Source organism: Neofelis nebulosa, chromosome 6 (assembly GCF_028018385.1).
Source record: "Neofelis nebulosa isolate mNeoNeb1 chromosome 6, mNeoNeb1.pri, whole genome shotgun sequence".
Classification (NCBI taxonomy): domain Eukaryota; kingdom Metazoa; phylum Chordata; class Mammalia; order Carnivora; family Felidae; genus Neofelis; species Neofelis nebulosa.
The window spans coordinates 124,924,402-124,948,026 of record NC_080787.1 but is presented as its reverse complement, the minus strand read 5'-3'; the positions used below and the strand labels follow the sequence as shown (position 1 = coordinate 124,948,026).

General features: G+C 42.1%; 1 protein-coding gene across 1 annotated transcript in view; it reads left to right on the top strand.

The window, feature by feature from the left end:
* Positions 1-8,560: 8,560 nt before the first annotated feature.
* The window catches only part of SGK1 (serum/glucocorticoid regulated kinase 1), a 112,203-nt gene continuing 97,138 nt past the window's right edge, over positions 8,561-23,625 (top strand). The window contains exon 1 of the mRNA XM_058735349.1: positions 8,561-8,854. Within this exon, the coding sequence (XP_058591332.1) occupies positions 8,786-8,854 (69 nt within the window). The 5' untranslated portion in view covers positions 8,561-8,785. The remainder of the gene's footprint in view (positions 8,855-23,625) is intronic.

Genomic DNA, 23,625 nt, shown 5'->3' with positions numbered 1-23,625 from the left:
AAATTATTTTCAACAATATTCCCATCCCTTTCAGCAATATGGAAGTGCCTATTCCCCAGAGTCTTGTCAGCTTTGAAAACATAACTTTAAGAAAAAGTGTTTTCCAATCTTATAAGCGTAAAAAAGGTATCTTGCCATTTTAAATTGCATTTTTCTGACTATCAGAAATTTGGGCATTTTTACACATGTTTATTTGCATATGTTTTTGTTCTTTTGCATTATGCCTTTTCCGATTTGCTTTTTACACCCTAGGGATCTTTTCAAGTAAGTTAATTATCTTTTTCTTATAAATTTGTAGGAGCTTTTGGTATAGGAGTTAAATAAACCTTTTGTCACATGGATTGGCATAAATTTTGAAAAATTTTTCTAGCTATTACTTATCAAATAAGCAATATAATAATATGCATTTTGTAGAATTGATGTGGAAATTGAGAGTGTATCAGTACCAAAAACAGTGTCACATTACAAAATAACTGCTGTGCGCTGAATCAGGTATCCCCAAAATTGACATGTGAAGCTCTAACCCTCAGTGTGATGGTGTTTGGAGATAGGGCCTTCAGGAGATCATTAAATTTAGATGAGGTTGTGAGCATGGGACCCTCATAATGAGATTGCCACCCGTATAAGAAGATACATCAGAGAACGTGCTCTCTCTTTCCTCCTGCCATGTGAGGACTCAGCAAGATGGCAGCCATCGCCAAGCCAAGGGAAGAGATCTCATTAGAAACCCATCATGCTGGCGACTTGAACTTCTAGCTTCTAGAACTGCGAGGTAATAACGTTTCGTCATTTAAGCCACCCAACCTATCTATCGTCAAGCTGACCAAGGCAACAACAACACACAAAACTCAAAAGAAATGTTGCCTGAAAGAGAGCGGTATCCCTCAACTTTCTCACCAGTTATTGAGGTCTATTTGACTATGTCTCATCGAAATTGTTAACTGCTACTAACTGAGCATTGCTTTTGGCATTAAAGGTCTCCTTGTACTCTCATTTATTGAGTGTGAACCATGCTCTCAGAGATGATGGGAGGGGTCCAGGGCATATGTATCTATTGCTGTAAAACAAACTACCTCAGACTTAGCAACGTAAAACATCGCCATTTTATTAGGCCCAGAGATTCTATCTCTGTTGCATGAAGTCTCCCACCTCAGATGAAATCTTCCAACAGCTTGGTAACCCAAACACTTTGGGGCTGGAATCACTTGAAGGCTTTCTATTCACATACCAGGTGCCTGGGCCGGGATGATTTAAAGGTTGGGTCAGCCAAGACTGCCAACCAGTGTCTATGCCTGTCTGGCTTCTTTATGTAGCTGGGGCTTTCTTGTACCATGACAGTCTTTGGGCAATCAGACTTCTTATATGGTGGCTTAGGGCTCCATATGAGACCATTCCAGCGAACAAAATGGTAGCCACATGGCCTTTTATGACTTAGCCTCAGAAAACATATAGCATCACTTTCACTGTGCTTCCTTAAGCAGTCACAAGCCCAACAGATTCAAGGAGAGGGATCATAAACCCAATTTGTCAATGGGAGTAGAACGAAAGAATTTGTACTCATGTTTTAAAACTGTCACTCACAGATGTAAACTAAACATATAGATATGCATGTATATACATGTGTACACATGTGTAAGTATGTGTGTTTGTGTATTAAATACCCCATAATTCTCACAACGAATCGACTGGGTTGTATTATGTCTATTTTAACTTGCCCAGGATCATGTAACTAGTGAGTTATAGAGGCAGGATTCCAATCCATATAGAGCAATGTCATGCTAATTCTCCTAACCATATCAACCTCAGGGGACACTCTATTAGTTTCAGTGCTTAAAACTGCCACGGTAATAATTTTGAGTTGACACTATATTCAGGGTGGCAGATTTGCCCTGAAAACAAAAGAAGCCGGAAGAAATGAAATTGTGTTCAATTTAAATAAGCATAATTTACAAAACAGATACACCCCTGGTACAATTTCACAGAGTTTCAACTTGAAACCAATCATGTTCAGGAATCAACTCACCCTACGCCACAGCATTTTCTAGAATTCTAAGAGGAGACATTCTTGAGTGGTTTGGTTTGGTTTGGTTGGGTTGGGTCTGCTTCCACAGCTAGACATTTCTGCTCCACTCATTCTCCCTTCCCATAAACTTCGGCTGATTTGAATTATCTGAGAAATTGACTCGGCTTTTCAGTTCATGGTACACATCGAGATAAAGCCACGGATCATGCTTACAGAGTGGAGAAAACAGGACTCTGGTATGGGCTACTAATTTTCCCCTAGCATCTTCTCAATCAATACTAATCACGACAGCCTATTTCATCACCTACATGGCTTAGTGAAAGGTTAACAGGAGAAACCCCTCTGTTGCTACGGCTCATTTGTGCTGTACGTAGAGAAGTAGCTAATGAACAATTTCTGGACAACTCAAGTTGAAAGTACAATTTTCTGGCCTCAGTTAAGGAGTTATATTGAACGTAAACTCAAAGGTTGAATGTTGAAAGGAAAAGAATTATCACTGAAACACACACACACACACACACACACACACAATTACATCTTATTAAAGGCCATAAAATCCATTGCTATATAGGGTGTCCACTTCATTCGCAGTCATTCAGCAAGCAATCCAATTCATAGATGCTAATAACCTTTGCAGAATGCTCTGCTGAACCTGCTCTGTTCATTCCCGCTGACCGCGTACGTGTGTGCGTTTGCACGCTGAAGGGTGTATCTGAACGTTTGCCAGGTCTCTATCGGTGAGCTGTGTGTATCTCTTGACAATGACAAAGTCTTGCTACGACACTGAAAATACCCTGACGGAGGAGACAGGAGATCACTACAATAAGAGTGATCAGGCCCTTAAAAGGGAGCTCAAAGGAATATATTTGCTTTAAAGTAGAGTATCTTTGCAGGGTCCCAATCCTTTGTATGACTTAAACAAAGGCATGGAAATAAATGCATAAATGTGAAATCTGGCAGAGCTGTAAAATTCACTGTTTATATTGAATGAATGATCCCTAATATTCAAATGAGCCATTACTAACAAATTGATTTGTGCCCTTGGGCTACGTGTTGTCACAGGACCACAAGAAAGGATTTTTTTGTGCCTTGGCATCAGTAAAGGCTATGTCATACATATGTTTGGTACCGTTTTATGATATAACGCCAATGAAAGAAAAAACAAAGAGAGACAGGGGTGTGGGTGGCTGCCTGCGTGGGAGGGCAGGCCCAGGTAAAAAGCGAGTAATAGAGAGAGAGGGAGAAAGGGAGAGGCAGCATGAATTTTTAATCAGCTGCTTCTCATGAATTAGGAAACTAAATTGTACAATTCTACCTAAAAATATGTCAGGCAGTAGAGATAAATAAATAATTCCGGCTTGCTTGGTGATCCGGCTAAAACCATATATCCCTGAAAAAGCATCAAATGCCTTAAATATGAATTAAGTACTGTTATGACATGTGATTTGCCAAGACAAATGCAGATCCTTTTTATTGGTATCTTTCTTATAAGCATAATAACTAGCACATACTTGACATTCGATAAATAGTATTAAGCCAGTTGACACTAAATACCTTTTGAACTTTTTGTCAATTAGAAGATAGTTGGTAAGTACTGACTCTATATGGAAGCTGCATATTTAGAAGTTGCCTGTTTTTCAGCACAGTGAGAATGGAAACAAATTGCACGTATGTCGCTCTTTATCCTTACTCAGTCTCTTATCCATAAAAGGAAGGACAAGCCCTTGCCACTTTCATCTTTTCTACAAAATGCCATGAATCCACTGTGTTGTTGATTCTTTTTGTTGGTACTTAATTCTCTCAAAGGAAAAAAATACAACAAACTGATATTTTAGGTTTGGTTTTTCCTTTGTGACTTGTCCTTTGATGTAATGCATGAATTAAATGAAATCTAGTGTGATTAAACCAAAGGATGGTAAAAAAAAAAAAAATTAAGTTTTTCATATATACAAAAACAATACCAGAATCCTCAATGGGCTTTCCTAATTCCTAATCACATACATCACTACTATTTAGGCTGGGGTTTTAAGCATATGATTGAGTCATCCGGGCCAAAGAGGGATGTAAAACATTTCTCATGATATGGTCTGTTTGTGTCCCTTTCTCCTTAGGGACATTTGTCACTAGACAGATATTTTATTGTTTATTATCTTTTGTGTTTTCCAGGTTGCTATAGAAAAAAAAAAAATCACATTCCATTCAACAACTAAACGTGTCACCCAAAAGCACTTTAATCTATGGAAAGACAACCTTTCTATTAAAAAAAGTGTTACGGCAGTATATGTCTCTTGTTAGTCAGATATAAAACATAGGGTTATTGTTTTGCAAGACCCTTTCACATATAATCTGGTACTGATAATTGCTTTCTGAGGTAAATGGAACACATTTTATTAGTAGTATTTTACAGATGAGGCTCACTGAACTGAGGAGACTTGTTGAAAGTCACACAGAGAAGGGAGGTTAGTTTCCATACCTTCCATATCCACTAAGCACTCCCTCCACTTCTTGTTTGCATTGGTCATCAGTTCTACCCAACCATCTTTTGTGTTATAGTTTAAACAATATTGTTGGGAGAAAGAAGTGAGTGTTCTACACAAAAGCAAATAGGGTTTCAAAGGATTCTTTTCAACATTAGAGTTTCCCATAAAAAGATGCCATCCCAGGGCCATGATGTCATTGAGACTTACAGAAGAAATGGTGACGACTGAGGGTCATTTGCTCTTACTAGAGCTCAGTACATTGGCTATGATGGGAATTTACTTAATTGTTTCAGAATCTCACGGGTATTTAACAATTCCCACAAATGGTCGTTGCCAGGGTCACTGATGTTAGCTCTTCATAGTTTTTTGTTTGGTTTATTTGAAAACCATTCATTGAATGCCAAGCTTGGCCTAGGCACTCCACAGTGTGTGGGGTTACAAATGTGAATAAGCATGTTTAATGAGAAAAGCAGGTTAATTAATTAATTAATTAATTAAAGAAGGTTTCTTTATATTTTTATGAATTTTTAAAATTTTTTTGATGTTTCTTTTTGAGAGTAAAGAATTTTTATTTATTTTTGAGAGAGAGAGAGAGCAGAGAGAGGCAGAGAAAGGGAGGGAGACACAGAATCCAAAGCAGGCTCCAGGCTCCAAGCTATCAGCACAGAGCCCTATGCAGGGCTCGAACCCACGAATCTACAAACCGGGAGATCATGACCTGGGCCAAAGTCAGATGCTTAACCAATTGAGTTACCCAGGTGCCCCTTTTATGAAGTTTTTTAAATGTTTATTTATTGTTGAGAGAGTGAGAGACAGAGACAGAGCACGAGTCAGGGGTGGGGGGCAGAGAGAGAGGGAGACACCGAATCCAAAGCAGCTCGACGCTCTGAGCTGTCAGCACAGAGCCTGACACGGGACTCAAACTCATGAACCATGTGATCATGACCTGAGCTGAAGTCGGACTGAGGCCACCCAGTCACCCCTTAACAAAACAATTTTTTTTAATTTTATTTTTTTTATATTTATTTATTTCTGAGACAGAGACAGAGCATGAGCAGGGGAGGGACAGAGAGAGAGGGAGACACAGAATCCGAAGCAGGCTCCAGGCTCTGAGCTGTCAGCACAGAACCCAACGCGGGGCTCCAACTCACAAACCGTGAGATCATGACCTGAGCTGAAGTCGGTCGCTCAACCGACTGAGCCACCCAGGCGCCCCAACCAAACAATTTTAGTGCGTAAACAGGATGTTTTAGGATTCCAGGGGTTGTTTTCCTTTATGCCACGCGCAGTAGTCAATGCTCCTTTGTAAATACTAATAAGCCTGGCAAAGGAGCCGGTTGGTAAATGGTAGTCCCTCTGGGCCCGCCTGCAGGCAATTTTATAAAGGCAGCGGTAAGAGTGAGATGAGCAATGCCTTGTTTTCCCCGAGTAGCCAACACAGTGTTGGCTGAACAGACTTAACACATTTCCTTACTATGGCAGTTGACCAAACTATGGTCCAAAACAAGAGACTACCTGATCTAGTCAGAACCCCTGCCCTAGGCTTCTCCTCCTTCATCTGGCCAACTTCTCTTTATTCTTTAACACTTTGCACTAACATTGTCCCTTTGAAAGAAACTTCCTGGGCTTCCCCCTCCCCACCCCGAGGCACCCTGCCACCCTTCCAGACCGAGGTGGGGATAATGCAGATATAGACCAGACCAAGGTGGGGATAATGCAGATATAGACCAGACCGAGGTGGGGATAATGCAGATATAGACACGGTATCGTTCTTACCACAGCATGTATGTCTCTACTGGCTGTAGCTTCCTTAGAGACAGAAACTACCGATACTTGTATTCACAGATCCGCCCACAGGATTAGCATGGACTCAGAGATAGCGACACCGTCTCCAAGGGGTGGCATATGGTGGGGAGGAGGAAAAGCTTTTAACTTTCCACCTCTTCCTCCATAGTCTCTATTAGCCATCCCCTCCTCACCCCAAATAAACACACAGCGTACTTGCAACCAGTATGCATGCGAGGCCAGTGTAGAATCGAGGCAAGCCTTCTAGTATCCCTTTCCCGCAGGATGCTTAGAGCGTTCCTCCTACGTATCCCTCAAGCTCAATAAATACCTGCTCAAATGCTTTCGGGAGGGAGGAAAGAGGAAGAACAGGAAATGATTCGAACGGCCATGATTTTGAAAAATCGGGTTTGTTGAACTGTAATTTTCACACGGCAAAGTGTTCCTTCTCTTTCATATAAAAGTTTGTTGGCTTTTGGCAAACGCATAGTCATCAAACCACCATCATAATCATGGTAGAGGACGTTTGGCAATCCTCAAAAAGTCTCTTTGGACTACCAGAGTTTTACATGAACTCTAGAAGAACCGCAAAACCAATCAATGCTGTAGATTAAATCACGTGTGCTTGCATCTTGGACAACTTAACGCCCCTCTCCAGAATGAATAGTTTACTTTCCCTCAGTCACAATGCCATCATTTGGTTGTGTTGCGTTTTCCTTTTGTAAATCTCAAAGCATTGAGCCAACAAGACTGTACTGTCATTCCTCAAAGAAACCTGGTCCGACTACAGAGATTTGGACTTCAATTCAATGAAATCAACACATCTCTTCCCAACTGACCCGTCTGTTTCTCTTCTGGGAATATTGCATTTAATGAGCTGGCCATTAGCTCGATCAAGTAGGCATGGGCTTTTCCCTCATTTATAGATTATACTCCCTGGTGGTGACTGTGAAAAGCTTCTGCATCCTGGGGACACTTGGTACATTTGGAACTGAGTGGATGGATAAGTGGAATGACACAGCAGACAAGTGAATGACAGATTCATGAATGAGTAAATGAAGGAAGGAAGGAAGGAGCGGTGGCCTCCCTCTCATGGACTGCACCGTCTGAGAGGCACCGTGAGGTCAGGTGACTGGCAGAGAGCCACATGCTGATGTGCTGGCCGGGCCAGATCAGATGCCAAGTTGATTTTCTCTGCTGTCTCCATTTACCCATCAACTCTCATTTTGAAAAGTCTCCATGAAATATCAACCAACATTCAAGGGTAGAGACGGGAAAATAGGGCACGCACAAAATAAGTGGCCTTTTTTTTTTTTTAAGTGAATTTCATGTACAAAGAATGACAGGAGTAAGGACTTGGGGGCGGGGGGTAGATTTTCACTTGATAGGAAAAGGCTTTCCTCTCATTCACCCGTGCTTCCTTTCCATCAAATGGATTCAATAATACTTTCTGGTGACGCTTTTTTGTGTTTTTACCATAAACCACTATGTACGTGTTCATTGTGTTCTTCTTCAACAGCCTTCCTCAGTGAACAAGCCACAATGACTTCCACTGTGGCCCGCTACAGTGTGTAGGGAGAGGACGCCGGAAGAGGTTCCCAATGGTGGGAGATCGTCCATTGTTCGACCTAGGCTTGCACCTGATTGCCTGTTTCTCCACATTTGGACAGATCACGAATGAATTTGATTACATTTCCACTGAGAGCCTTCTGTTCAGGAATACGGATCAGAAGCATGCCCATGAGCATAAGACAAAAACGCACTGCATTTCGTAGGAAACTCTGATCTCAAAGGTCCTAACCGGAGAAAGAAAAGAAACGGGGAGATTAAAGTAGCCCTCCCGAGGGGTGTCAACAGCTTTGCAGTGCGTCCAGGGCTGGTGCCTTCTCTCCATCCGCCGCTCAGATATTCATGAATCTCTGCGTCTCCAGCAGCTCTTTCTCTCTCCCTCTGCCTCTCCGGGGCGGCTCTCCCTCCCTCCCTCCCTCCCTCCGGCTTCTGCTCTTTCTTACTCCTTCCCTCGGCTGCTTAACTACAGCTCCCACTGGAACTTGCACGCTCAAAAACGGCTCTCCTCCCCAGCAGCCTCCAGAAGCGCATCACCTGGAGCCGAGCGGCTGGCCCCGGCGCGCCCGCCGCAGAGCCGCCAGGTACCCGGGGGGGCGCGCAGGGGGCCGGGGGGCGCCCTTCCCCGGCTCGCCAGCCGCGGAGCATCTCCCCGGAATCCGCCGCAGCCCCGGGGGCCGGCAGCCCCCGATGCCCGCGTTTCGGAGCGACGATGGGCAGAGCGAGGCCACTGCCGGCGGCCGCTGAAAGTGGGGAGAGGTTGCTGCAGTAGCCGTGCCGCAGAATGTGCGAGTGAAGACCTGAGCCCCGCTAAGGTTCTCCATCCCGCTCCGTCTTCATCAACTGTCTCCGGGAGGGCAGCCGGGCACCAGATGCGCTAACCAGGCGGTGCCACCCTGGATCTATAACTGTGAACTCCCTACGGTGGAAAATGGTAAACAAAGACATGAATGGATTCCCAGTCAAGAAATGCTCAGCCTTCCAATTTTTTAAGAAGCGGGTAAGGACAGGGTTTGTGTGTTTCTTTTGTTTTCTCCCCTTCTCTGAAATGCTTTTGACTGCTTGCCCCGGGGCGAGCCTAAGGTTTGGTTGCGGAACCCGAAGGAAAGGCGAGCTTCTGGCAGCAGTGGTCCAGCTGAGAAATACACCTGCCTTGATGCAGATTTGTGGGTGGGGGCGCCTAGAAACAGTTGTTTGGGGAGGAGGGGGCGGGGTGGGCCCGGATGCCTTAAAGAGGGTTTGAGCCACCAGATTCCAGGCAGTTTCGAAGGGAATGGGCCAGGGGATACAGTTATGGCTAGCAATTTAGTCGGGGACTACTAAGTCAGTAGCTCCCCTCTCTCCCATCTTTGAAGGTTCAACTTTTTCCACACCTTTCATGGACTGGGTCTCCAATGCCGCATTACCATCTTGATTAGTCAGAAGCAGTCTGGCTTCCCAAATCCATTCAGCCAATAACTTGCTGAGTCTCTATCTATGGTAAAAATAGCCAAGGACTAGAATGACCTTTTGCAGAAATGATGGAATCCAGCATTTTAAATCCTCTCTTTCAAGTGGCCTCAATGTTGTTGGGTATCAACGCCTGTCTTTCAGCGAGAACAGTGGGAAGTCTGAATTCAAGTGACAATATGGGGTTATGCTGCCGTATACATTTATTCCTCAGATACCTTGTTCTTCCATTGACGGTGTTAACATTACTTGGCTTATAAATAAGCAGAGAAGGGAGAGGTCTTTTTCCGTGTGTTGCACAGTAAGCCGAGTTCATTGTGATAGTCACTCTGCTCGTGTGCGTAAACCGGCAGATTTATGCACAAGTGGGAGGTAAGAAATGTATGATTGTTAAGGGACCGGTGACTGATTCTTACGGAGAGTTTCTTAAGCCACAGAACCTTCCTCCAGCCCCCCAGGTGCCCAGTCCTACTTAATGCCCTAGGGCAATTCCATCAAAATGGCTCTCTCCATTCATTCTTCTCCCCCTTCATTCAGGTCCTTTCTGTCCTGTGCCTGACACACAGCCTTTCACTTAACACACCTCCAGCAGAATGCAATGAATCGCATACCGGGCCAGACCACCTCCCTGCACCAAATGGGCCATCTGGGAAGGCAGTGCTGAGAGCAATAAGTCAGGCCTGGCCAGAGGGCCAGCACAGGCTCCCTTGGACTGAATTCTCATCAGTAAAACCCAACCTTCCCGTAAGTCCCATGGGTCGAGACGTATGCATTAAAACCAAAGCAAAACGACCCTGTCCTTACCATCGCTCCTGGAGATCCCTCAGCACTGGAGACTACAGGCTGAACCCTGACAAGTCGGTACAACTTCTCAGGGCTCTGCGGTGTTCCTTGGTGTTCCCTGTAGTCAAAATATTTCTTTCCAAGGAATGGGCCCTCTGTGAAAATGAATTTCCAACACCAAAAAAAAAAAAAAAAAAAAAAAAAAAAAAAAAAAGTTTTGCTAATTAAAAAAAAAGAAGAAAAGAAAAGAAGAAAAGAAAAGAAAAAAAGAAATGAAGTCATAGCCCATAATTCAGTGCTTAAACTCTTCACTCTCTTTTAATTAATTAATTAACTTAGTGGTATTGGGGTGGGGGGGGGGGACCAGGGTGATATTTTAGAAGTCCTCAGTTAGATATTTTTTATCCACCAAGTAGCTGTCAAGTAGAATTTTTTTTTAAGCTGTCACTTATCTTCTTTGCTATCAAAATGTATGAATAGGTACATAAATTATCATCTGGTTTCTTTTTGCTTAAAAGCAACATTTACCAATAGTCTTCAGTTGGCACCTCTATTGACCTTGAATTTTGCAAAGAACCAGCCAGGTGTGTTTTTCTGAGTACTTGGCAGAGAGAAAGAGGTCTATACCAAGATTTTCTGGCCGGTAGCTTCATCTGCCTTCTAACCTGGGTTTATCAGTCGCTGGAGATAGAATCAGAAATCCCACCCCCGCCCCCACCCTACTGGTCTCCTTACCCCTCAAGGACAGCAAACTCAGCAGAACGTGACTTTGTTGGAAGTCATGAACAGCCCCAAAGATAAATTCCTTGATTCTTGTCTACTGGTATACAGGTTCTCTGTTCTAAAAGTGCATTTCATTTTGTACCATGACTTTTGCTTTGGGCTTTGCTTTTTTGTTTTGTTTTTGTTTGGTTTTTAATCATACAGCCAACAGGTAAATAAATAATACTATGCCGAGGTAAATCCCACCTCTTCCCCAATCTTCCCCAGAAGTAACTGTTGCTACCATGTTGATGTTCATAGTTTCCAGCCTTTTTCTATCCATTTACATACACATTCATATACTAGAATGTCTTTGTTTTCAGCTAAGAATAATCCATTTTTCCTATATTCTATTGTTGAAGTTCCACACATTTCTGCATATTTATTTTTAACCTAGATGGACAGTCTTACAAAGTGAACCTTTGTCCAATGCCCACATAAGACCATGAATAGATCTTAGGAGGGAAAAAAAAAAAAAAACATAGGTATTTTAGGGCTTGCGAGAAAGACTGAGGTCTGGATCCATATTGTCATTGCAGAAGACTTAAATAGTGCTTCTGATGCCCCTGAGACATTCCAAAGGGAGCATAAAGAAGCTCAAGGAAAAGGAATATTGACGAACTGCCCCATCATTCATTTAGGAGAGTAAGTATAGCCACCATTCATTGAGTGCTTCCTATGTTCTAGACGTTAAGGGTCAAGTACTTTACGTGTATTATCTCATTTAATCCTCACAGAAACCCTATGAAGGAAGAGATATTATTAAATGTGCAAAGTGTGGTTCAGGGACATTAAACAACCAGCCCAAGCTGACGTAGATAAAAAGTAGCAGAGCTAAAATTTAAACCTTATTTAACCCAAAGTCTGTATTCCTAATCCAGACTTTTGATTTCAGATCGTCCTCCCACCTTTTTTTATTTTCCACCACAGAATCTTTTCTCTTCCAAGTGAAATCTTTGTGTCTCTACCTAATGTATCAAACCTACAAAGGCAGCCTATCCTTAGCAGACAAGTCTCTCGAAGCTCCTTTCCAGCCCACAGTCGGAAGACAGGCTTGGTGCTATTCTCCCAAATCCTTTGGACTTATGCTTTCCACTCTCATGTCTTAAAAGCTCAACCAAATCAGCTTAATTTCATTTAGTTGAGAATTGCTAAGCTAAACTCCATACGAGTCCTACTTTAATTCTCTCCGTGTTAATGATAAGTTAGCATTAAATGCCTATGGATTATGTTTTATTCTCAGAGCCTCTAAAAATTCACTTAAGATGAATGGGAAAATGTCCTTATCAGTTCTACTCCCACAATCCAAGAGCTTTAAAAGTTATCAATCTCACTAAAGAGAATCCATTTTCATGGATTTAAAGATCTGTTCATAGTTCAGATTCTCATATTATGAGTCAGAAAACACAGACAAATGGTATTGTCTCCAACTTGATAATCCTTTTTGGAAATACACCGGGTATGTAAAAAAGACTTCTACAGCCATAATTATACTGTCTTCTGTAAAATTTCAAACACTAGCTAGCCATATAGAATTTTGGATTTGGAGTGAACCTTAGAATGACCTCATTCACTTCTCTGTTCCAATGATGAGGAAACTGAGGATCACGGAGGTGAGACACGTACTCAGTTTAGGATGAAGCTAAACATTCCTCACACGTTGGGTTTTCACTTCCAGATCTACCATGCTTTCCTCTTCATTGTGTCCTCTAACTAGTTCAGTGCCTTGTCCAACGCCTTGTCCGTTTGTTTTTTAAACAAATAGAGCAGGAACAAAATCCAGCTCTTGTCTTCGTAGAGTTAACCGCCTCGTGACCACCAGCTTCGACGCAATACTTCTGTCTGGGCTCAGTATCGCGCGATTTTGTACATGTAGACAATTCCTCACATTGTATTCATTTAAGCAATTCCTTGTGTTGCTCTTTACTACTAACAAATGTTATAATAGGTATCGCTTATGCAGAACTAGCATTGCTGGGCACTGTTCTAAGAGGTTTTAAGTATGCTACCTATACGGAAATTCTCACAAAAATCCTAAAGGTAGATGCTGTTGTTATTCCGATTTCACAGATAAAGAAACTGAGGGGTACGGAGGTGGAGAAAATGGTGCATCCTGCTAGTTAGTGGCAGAATCAGGGTTTGGATCCAAGAGCCTGGCTCCAGTGTCCATACAGCCTTAACCACTAGTACATGCTGCCTGTTGGCGTTAACCAACCCAGCGTGGTCGGAGAAGTGAAAAGGTAGGACTATGACTGCCCTGGGGTCCTCCTTTCTCTCAAAACGTCAGGGAACGAAGCAAAGGTTTTCAGCCTGGTTATGATGTTTACTCTGGCAGAGCTGAGGGGTGAAATTTAGCTCCTCTGAACTGGTTCCGTGAACAGCGTTCCCTTACGAGCATTTCCCTTTACTGTTCTATTATGTCTGCTTAAAGCATTGAATTAGAATGATACTAAAGGTCCCCTTCATATGTGAACCATTTCATGTCTTCCCAGAGGGCTAACATTTACTGGGCTTTTACTAAGAGTCAGGCACTATTCAAAGCACTTTGCTGCTGTAATCCTCACAATTATGCCCATCTTACAGCTAAGGACACTGAGCTTCAGGAAGGTTAAGCAACTGGTCCAAGGTCATAGGGCTATGAGGAGGGGCAGCAGAATGCAAACTCAAGAGGTCAGCTCTAGCCCCACCAGTCTTCCATTTGCACCTCTGGAGTGCGCCGCCATGATGAGAACACTGCGTCAGGGTTGGCTCTCCCCAGTGGAAACTACCGTGAGGATGATCCAGGCAGGATTTTGTGTGGAGTTTTTGGCCATAGGTTTGGAAAGTTAACATTTTCCAAGTGACTCCCAAGGGTAATAGGAATGATTTCCAACAAATCTGAAGTCTCCAAGATAATATTTGGTCATACTTCCTGGAACCACGGGGGAGACTCTACTGGCTTCTACTGTGCTTTCTTGAGAAGTAGCTAAAATCTGAGTTATTTGAGTCCCTCTTGTGTGCACTCCAACAGCAGAGCACATGGTCCTGCTTCCCGCCCCCCGCACTGTAATATCAGGACTGTTTACTCACCTGTAGCGCCCATAGAGCAGGAAGGTCCTCAAGGTCAGAGAACCCATTACCTTGTTCACCATATCCTTTACTTGTCAAACCAAATTTGTTAAATGAAAGTATATACCAAATGAATGAATGAATCCTTTTGTTAACTTGTCCCTAAGTCGTTTACTTGCCCTCTTTCTCCCCCGTTTTCTTTCTTGTAACTGAATTGATAACTTAGAATCTCATGCATTTTAGTTTCCTCTCTGTTTGGATATGGACTATAAATAAATGAAGACTTTGAAAAATAACTTAAATCGGGTTCAAGGACAAGTTGTCGCTATGCTCAATAGCCGGCAGGTGCCTAGGAAACTTGAACCCATCTTGTTTGCTGATGCGGTGCCTACACCACAATTCCTATTCTATAATGTTTTTCCTGTTGGGCCAAACAACACAGATATAGTAAGATTGACTAATCATTTTTATTTTATGCTAATATAGATCTGACTTCAGCATTGTATAATATTTGCGTTCTATATTCTCCCACCTACGATTTTCAAAACCCCGTTCCAATTATTATTTTTCCTCATTTTTCAATGTGGTTTTAGGAGCCACAGAGGGTGAAGAAAAATCGGAACTCAAGATGCTTTTTCCGCTTTGGTCTCCGAGACCTTGGGGGTTTGGCCTGGAGCAGGGGCAAGTTTGGCTGGCAAGGTTTGGTTGTGCTGGGGAATTAGTCTCCGGTCCCACAGAATGCGGGTGCGAAGGCACACTTTGTCATCCGAGCAGTTCTCGAGAAAGCCCTATGCTAGTTACGCTCTCACTCGGCTCCAGAGCTTGGGAAATGTTTTGAATGGAAAGTATAGCAGAGTTCCTTGAAAGTTGCCTTTTTTGAAGAATTAGTGCTGCAGTGCCATATATAACACCGGAATAAGAAATATTTCTGAGCTCACCCACATTTGATGATCTACTTAACAAGATAAAGCAAAACCAAAATGGGGGTAGGGAATCATTGAAACGCATGTCCCCATTTGAAGAGGTCTGATTAGAAAACCACAAAGGGAAGAAGTATGAGGATTGCATCGATAGAAAAACTTAATTAGTAATTTAGGTCAAGCTAAAGATAGTCACTGGAAGAAATACTGTGAAGGCAGACTTTTTCAAGTGTCTTTTTTTTTTTTTTTTTTAATGCTCACTAGTTTTAAGTTTCAGGAATAAGTCCCACAAAATTAAATAGTAAAGATCAACATTCTTAACATTGGCAGATAAGGAGAAGACTGACTTACCAGTAGGATGCTGCTCCCTGCCTGCTAACTAGAGCCTTAGATCTCAGCTCGCCAGCTTGTCTGAGTGTGGACTCATTGGCCTCTCACCAACACCAGGATGGGGACCTTTCTCCTTTCCATGGGGTTTAAGAAGGTTAAGTTCACAGGGCGAACAGTTTTACCAAAGAGCTTTAACTCTTTGCACAACCTCTCTGGAGATTCATGACCTTCCTGCAGGGAGGACCGGTCCGGCCCTTATTCTCAGGTCACCCTCCTGGCCCAGCAACAAGAAGGTAGGTATAGCGATGCACCCCTGCCCTTGGTCTAAGGGCCATCTTAGCGGGCGGGTGGCCAGATGTCTCTGGCAGACTGTAGAGTTAGGCTAACAAGTTTTAAAAGACTATGTGTGGGACAAAGAAGAGGGTGAGGTGAGGGAGAAGACAATAGGAAAAGCAGACAAGGCAAGTTAGGTGCTGCTCTGGCTTCCTTCTGTAGCTGCTCCGCACTGGGAGAAAGAATTACCATTATAGTTTGTTTCCTCTCACACCTATTGCTCCCCAGCATTGTAAAATGATTTCATAAGTATTTACAACAAAGGGAAATGAAAATCAAGGCTGTAACTAGGGCGGTAGGAGAATCTTCCCCCTTGGTAGCACGAGATGCCAAAATCTTACTCTAATTGCTTTACAGCTCCTGCTGTGATTTTTTTTTTTTTCTGGGAAGAGTCCACTTAGCTATTTTTATAGTATTGGGGTCACCTTGATCTATTTTCCCTTCCTAGGTCAGGGCATTCACCCAAAACGCCATTTGCTTGGAGAAATGACTGACCATGTGGTTCTTCCCCTTCTCTCCTTCTCCTCGTCCTCCTCCCCCCTCTCCTCCTCCCCCTCCTCCTCCTCCTCTCCCTCTCCATCCTCCCCCTCTTCCTCCTCCTTCTTCTTCTTCCACCTCTCATCTCTACAGGACAAGTTCACTTCAAGGTAATAGAGACAAAAGCCTGAAGTGAAATATTCCTAGATTCACATCCTATAGAAAACAGAACTCTTGTTCTCCTAACCCACTGGCTCCAGGAATATCTTTCCATTTCTGAGTCTGTTAGAGTTGAGCTCAGCCACTATGGAAGACCTCGACAGATCAAGATTTTAGTTTCTAGAAATAGCCAGGTGAAATGGTTTCCCCAATAGTTAAAATGTTTTAGGACTTAAGTCCGTGTAGGACCAACAGTAAAATATACCAAGAGGGCGCCTGGGTGGCTCAGTTGGTTAAGCATTTGACTCAGTCTCAGCTCAGGTCATGTTCTCACAGTTTGTGACGTTGAGCCTCAAGTCGGGCTCTGCGCTGACAGTGCAGAGCCTGCTTGGGATCCTCTCCCTTCTCTCTCTGCCCCTCCCCGGCTCGCGTGTGCTCTCATCTCTAAAAATAAATAAACTCAAAAATATGTACAGAAATAAAAAAGAATAATAAAATATACCAAGGAAAAAAACTTAAAGTTAATAGTTCGGGAATTAAAAATACACAAGAATATGTGTTTTCAGTATTTATTAGTCACAAATATAATCTTTTCCATAGATTTTCCATAGATCTGTAGAATGATCTTTCTGAAAATCGACTGCATTTCCTTTGAATCCTGGATCTTTCTGGACCAGTACTAATTTTGATGGTATCGCAGCAAAAATTTATGAGAAAAAAAAGCTATGAGTGTATAGCTTTAAGGGTGGTTAAGAAGAACAAGGTAAGGCTAAATAGTCCAACAGTGGAGGGGCAGTCTAAAAATAGACACATTAAAAATGAACTCTCTCTCTAATCTCACATAGTTTCTCTGAAACCTGGAATAGAAACTTCCTGAGGGCAGGAAGGCAGAGGGCAGAGGACCTGAGGGCAGAGATCAAGAAGATATGTTTAATGAATCCATAAAGAGAATGTAATCAAGGGGCTGGGGGTGGGGGGGGAAGGCATCATGTGTAACTGTAATAGAATTACCTGGTTAAATAGGGTATTGACAAAGAGGGGAAGTAAGAATTAAAATAAAGCCGAGCATGATTTCCACGGCTTCTAACTAGGGGTATTTGACATTCCACCAAATAAAAGTGAGACAGAATTAGAGCCTTATGCCTTCATGAGTTACTATACTCTAAAGCAGATAATAAAGTGACATTTTTCTTTAGTTAGGCTAGGCAGAAACTAGATTTGAGCAACAACCTCTAAACTATCTTGATGATTAACTTGGCGTTTTTTAACCACGAGATGTAAGCAATTAAAAAAAATTGTGCTAAGTTGGAGGGCTTGATTTAGGAAGACTCATGTCGTTTACGTCAAGTGTACTATGATTAACAAGAAAAGGGGAGTGGAAATCTGAATAGTCTACTGAAGAGTATGTTTAATGGCATGATAAAGCTTAAAGAGACAGGAGATATCAAAGACATGTATAGCATTTCACTCATGGAGGGAAATTACAGACTCTCATCCATCTTTAGGTAAGAAGCGAGAAAGCATCTCAAAGCCATCTTTGATTTTCACAAGGCCATTAAGGTCGTGCTAGCTTGTTAGGGCTCCCATAACAAAATGACAAACGGGAGGGCTTGAACCACAAAAATGTAGTGTGTCACGATTCTGGAGGCTGAAAGCCTGAGATCAAGACGTCGGTGAGGCTGCTTCCTTCTGAGGCTGTGAGAGTGGGATTTCCTTCCAGGCCTCTCTCCTTGGCCTGTAGGTGGCCATCCCCTTCCTGTGTCTTTACATCTTCCTCCCTCGGTGGGTGTGAGTCCAAATTTCCCCTTCTTATAAGGACAACTTGTAAGGACCTTTATAAGGACACCAGTCACACCTCATTAGCGCCCACCTCCTCTTAACTTGATTACCTCTCTAAAGATCCTACCTCCAGACACATACTGAGCTTCTGGGGTTAAGACTTTAACGTATGTTGGGGGGTCAGGGGCCATAATTCAACCTGTAACAGAGGTTTTTCCTTACCCTGGCAGCTTCATTTACATCTTCAATGGAAAATCCCCAGTAAAATGGACTCCTAAAGCAGAAAGTTTCACTTTGTCAAAATTATTAGTAAGTCCAGGGAAACAAGACTGCAGAAAATCCATAACACTGGAGAATTTCAGGTGAGACAGACGTTCGGCAGGCAAGAATATCTTAAAAAATGGTCCTAAAGCTGGCAATGTGGGTAGAACTGGGGAAAAATTGCTGCTGAGTTTTTACGTAATTAAGCTTGAGGCGCTAGATGGCTGATAGAATGTCTAATATAGCATTTAAGAGCTTACAACTCATAATAACCATGTGTAAATGAATTTCTCCAAAGAATATCGATATAACTGCTTTCTCTTTCATCCACTTGAGCTCCAAGATGAAATGTTACATAAGACCTAGGACCTGGCACTTCCTGTATACAGGGCCTTAGTTATCAGCTTTGGCAAAACAGTTATTTCTAATGGTTTTGTCTCTTAGTCAACTTTTCTGTGAAAGGCCCACAGTCTCACACCATGGCTAATAAGCTGGGGTAGCCATTTCTAATAATTAGTCTTCTAGCATGAAATGAATGCTTCAAATCAGGCCTTTGAGAGTTACTGTTCAGACTTAATCTCAATCAGATGGAATTTCAGAATGTGTCATTTTTTTGGTTGGGGGGGGGAGGTGATTTCTCGTCACCAACAGCCAATGTGAATTCCCAGTTGGAATTCCCAGTCCTTTTTTTTTTTTTTTTTTTTTTTAATGGCACCTGTCAATCTGTAATCACACATTGAACAAATGTCCGGAACATAGAGGTGCCTGGGTGGCTGAGTCGCTTCGGCTCAGGCCATGATCTCACAGCTTGTGAGTCTGAGCCCCACATCTGGCTCTCTGCTGATGGCATGGAACCTATTTGGGATTCTCTGTCTCCCTCTTTCTCTCTCTGTCCCTACCCTACTTGCGTTTTCCCTCTCTCTCTCTCTCTCTTTCTCTCTCTCTCTCACACACAATAAATAAATGAACATTAATTTTTTTAATGTCCTTAACATTAAATAATATCCTCCTACACCATGATCTCTTTGAGGGAAGGGGTGTGTGCCCTCCCTTGCTCATAAATAGATCCTCCTCTGAGCTTTGCACCTGGAGGGTATCAATGTATCCCTATTGAAAGCAAAAGGCAATTATGAAATTCTGATGTAAGGGGGGGAGAGAAGAGAGGTGTTAACACTAAAAACCCACAAGTCCTTTAAATTCTATTCCATTGTGTTTTGTTTTGTTTTAAAAAGAGGCAGATGCTAAGACTTCAAATCTGAGACACATTTATATTCCAAACGGCATTGCTTTTGAAGTCATTGCCTCTTTTATCATTTACTACTCCCTGTGAGGAGGTCCACATGAGAAATTGCTCTCAAAATTTCGCAGTAGGTTAAAGATTTTTCTTTTCTAAAAGAAATCACATTCGGCATGGTAGAATCCCACAGGTTTGCCTCAGTTGCCAGGAAACGCAAAGCTAAATTTAAAGGTATATTTCCATGAACAAATTAGACAGAGCTTTAGAAATAACTTCTCAGTTGCTAAATTTGGTTTTAATCTTGTATTTTTATTTTAACTCTCTTGTTATGTGTATCTCATTGTAAACTGCCTCAGATGTTTTCAAAAGTCAGACAGCGTATTATACGAATGTATTGCTATGGTGATGAAACAGCAAACACAGAAGAAATCTAGTTCTAAAATATGAAGCTCTTCTTTACTAGCTTTTCGTCTTGAAAATACTTGCCTCAGACCAGATGCAATTGACAACTGAATCAGACAGAGCTAACTTTTAAACCGTAGGTTTATTATCTCAGGTATAAAACATAGGCCAAGTCACTTGGACTCAAAGTAAACTCTAGGAATGTTTTCTGTTTGTCCCATTAAAATACAATATTCCAAATTTTGTCTAAGTGTACCAGAATTATAGTATCTATTGTTGCATTACAAGATAACCAAAACTTAGAGATCAAAACAGTTTGTCAGGGCGCCTGGGTGGCTCAGTCGGTGGAGCATCCGATTTCAGCTCAGGTCATGATCTCATGGTTCATGGGTTCGAGCCCCACGTCAGGCCCAGCTCAGAGCCTGGACCCTGCTTGGGATTCTGTGTCTCCTTCTCTCTCTGCCCCTCCCTGACTCATGCACTGTATCATTCTGTCCCTCAAAAATAAAAAAAAAATGTAAAAAATTTTTTAAAAGACCAATCAGTTTGTTTTTCTCATGCTTCTATAAATTAGGAATTCAGGTTGACTCATCAGGATGGTCCCGTTCCATGTCGTTGGCTAGCTTATTTCTCAGCTGTGCTCAGCAGGTGGCTAGGCCAGGCCCGTGAGTCCCAGAAAGCTTCACTCTGATATCTGGAGCCTCATTTCTCCCCTTTTGGCCTCTTTCTTTCTCCATGTAGCTTGGGCTCCTTCACAGCATCATGGTCTTAAGATAGTCGGATATAGAAGGCTACTGGCTTTCAAGACAATGTGCTTCAGGAGAGGGGTGGAAGGCGCACATCTTTTAAGGCTCTGTGTTGGAAATTATACAGTGTCGTTTTCACTGCACTTGATTCCTCAAGAAAATCACGGGGCCAGTTCACATTCAAGAGAAGAAATAAACTTTGCCTCTCAATGAGAAGAGTGGGAAAATGAAATTATAGAATGTTTCTATTGGTTCCACTAAAACATAGCATAATTTTCCAAAATGTACCCAGCTGTAGTGAATTTATCTCTAACCTTTTATAATCCAAACATTTTCAGTTACATTCAAAAAGTAGAAACACCCAAACCCTCATAGGAGAAAGATGTTAAGAACTTCTAATGTGGGATCAGACAAACCCAGTTGGACTCTTACCTACATTACGGACAAGCTTTGTAACATTGCGCAAGCTATTTAATGGTCTGAGTATATTGGCTTATCTGCAAAATGGGTTTAATAACAACGCATAACTCATAGAACTGTTGAGAGGATTAAAGACAGAATGTGTGTAAAGCATTTAGCCCTAGTATCCGGAACATATTTAGCACCCAAAACATGTAAGGTGTTATCAAGGCAGCCTCAAAATTATGGCTTAGCTTTTTCGTCTGCGATTGTACACTTTTTGCTATGGTCTTGGTCGTGATTTTACTCATGAGTCTAGTTGTAGATGTGCTGCTATTAAACTCTTTGCTTTTGGATTTTATCGTTTAAAGGTGATTTCTCAAAAGACCTCTTCATGGTCAGCAGGCTTACACTTTTATTGAGTTATTTAGCGGTTTCCGGAGACTTAGGAACTAGAGAACATAATTCTTCTTCTGTTGATACTTGTCCCTGAGCAACGGCAATGGTCCGGCTTCATTACCGAAATGAAGGATTGTACAGGATCTTAATAAATCGAACGATGCCAAATTACTTTGTAGTAGTAGTTGTTGTTGTTTTTGTTGTTGTTGTTGTTGTTTTGGTTCCATGTACATAAAGCCCTGAGGGAGAAGCAGAAACCCAAACCCTTATGCCCAGCATATGATCAGTTACTGATGAGATTCTATCTGAACGTAATGCCAAGCCTTGTTTTCTAATTTGTGCACCACCCACTCAAGACCTGAAATCCATCTGAATATTCAGAAGCACAACCCCTGTCACTCATGAACACTCTGAAATAGTCTTTAAAATCTTTTTATTGCTCCACTTTCATGAAAATATTTCTTACTAAAGACTCAGAAACTTGCGTGGCAAGGCATTCTGTCCCTAGGTTTTCTTTAACTCTAGGATCAAGCTCTTTCATAGGCATTTCCTTTGTCATGTGGACACTTATCTATCATTATCTTGCTTTCTTCCCTTTCTGGGCCTGCCTCCCTGAGGCCCACCCCCTCCAGGAGAACTCAGTCCTGGCTTCTGTGACTCAGCAGTATTTAGGTTTTCCTCTTTCCTTTCAGCCTCTTCCTGTTCTATCCTTCTTCTAATGTGGGAGTGGCTCAGCCTCCAACCTTGGTTAACTGGCCTCTCTCCCTCTTACCACCTTTTTCTCTCTTTTTCCCTCTCACTCTGGTTCTCCAGCTTTCTCACCTCCCCACACATTCTTCCCTTTCCCTTCCCCTCCCCAACAGCACACTAAGTTCATTCATTCCCAGGCTTTAAATGCAATCTGTTTATCTTTCCTAAATGATCCATTCACTGAATATCAGATCTCTGTTCCCATTTGTCTACCTGACATTCCTGTTGAAATGTCTCATGGACACCTTAAATTAATCCTATCCCAAACTGAACTCTTGATTTTCCTTCCTACCTAATTCGGTTCCTTCCCTATTTTCCCCATTTCAATAAATGAAACTGCCATCTACTGCTCTGTTAGAGCCAGAAATTATTATTCCTCCTTCTTTTCTTCCAACATCAATGCAATCCATTAACACGTCCGATTGAATTTACTTCTAAAATAGATTTCTTTTTATCTTCAGGACCTTTAATAAGGCTTCTTTACTCTTGTCTCTACATCTACTCTTCCCTGCCTTTCTCCTCCTTAACTTTCCCATAAAGAAATCACAGCGCTTTTCGACAGATTAACAACTTTCCCATAGTAGTAAGTTTTCTTGAGGAAACAAGGCAGTAAAAGAAGGAACCTCTCCAGAGCCATATAGAGAAGTGGCAAACTTGACCTTAGAAGCCAAGTTCCTTCTTTATGGCAATACGCTTTTTTACTTTCAGATTTCTACTCTTTTGTTTTTCTCCTCTCTTTCTTTTCTTTTCTTTCTTTCTTTTTCTTTTCTTCTTATTTTTTTTTTTGGAATTGAAGCATTTTATTTTGTGAAGAATCGTGGTATTTGGGGCTGTCTTGAAAATAGTGGATGCTGGGGCGCCTGGGTGGCTCAGTTGGTTGAGCGTCCGACTTCGGCTCAGGTCATGATCTCACAGTCTGTGAGTTCGAGCCCCACATCGGGCTCTGTGCTGACAGCTCAGAGCCTGAAGCCTGCTTCGGATTCTGTGTCTCCCTCTCTCTCTGCCCCTCCCCACTCATGCTCTGTCTCTCTCTCTGTCAAAAATAAATAAAACATTAAAAAAAAAAAAAATAGTGGATGCTAATATGCTTCAGTTTAAATTATATTATTCATCCCCATCTACCTTAGGGCAAAAACGTCACAGAGATTGGAAAAGTCACCCCAAACCTTGTCAGAAGGAAATGGCCTAATTCTTTCTTTGAAACAAAAATAAACAGACGTATTCAAACATTGAGTATTTCCAGACTGGGATTCTTTTTTTTTTTTTTTTTTCCAGATTGGGGATCTTTTTTAAGTGATTTACTAAACCAAAGTATAATAATAATGTTAGGGGCCATACTTTTTATGAACTTTACTGTTTGCCAACCGACCACTTTGGATTTTGAAAGTCCTCCCTATTCTGGATATATCCAGCATATTTGACCTTATCCCTTACGCTCCTTGGCATAACTCTCCACCTTTAGTCACTCAAGAATGAACTGGGCCCCATCTCATCACTTTTACTGTTGTTCCACCTGATAGTTCCTCCTTTGTTCACT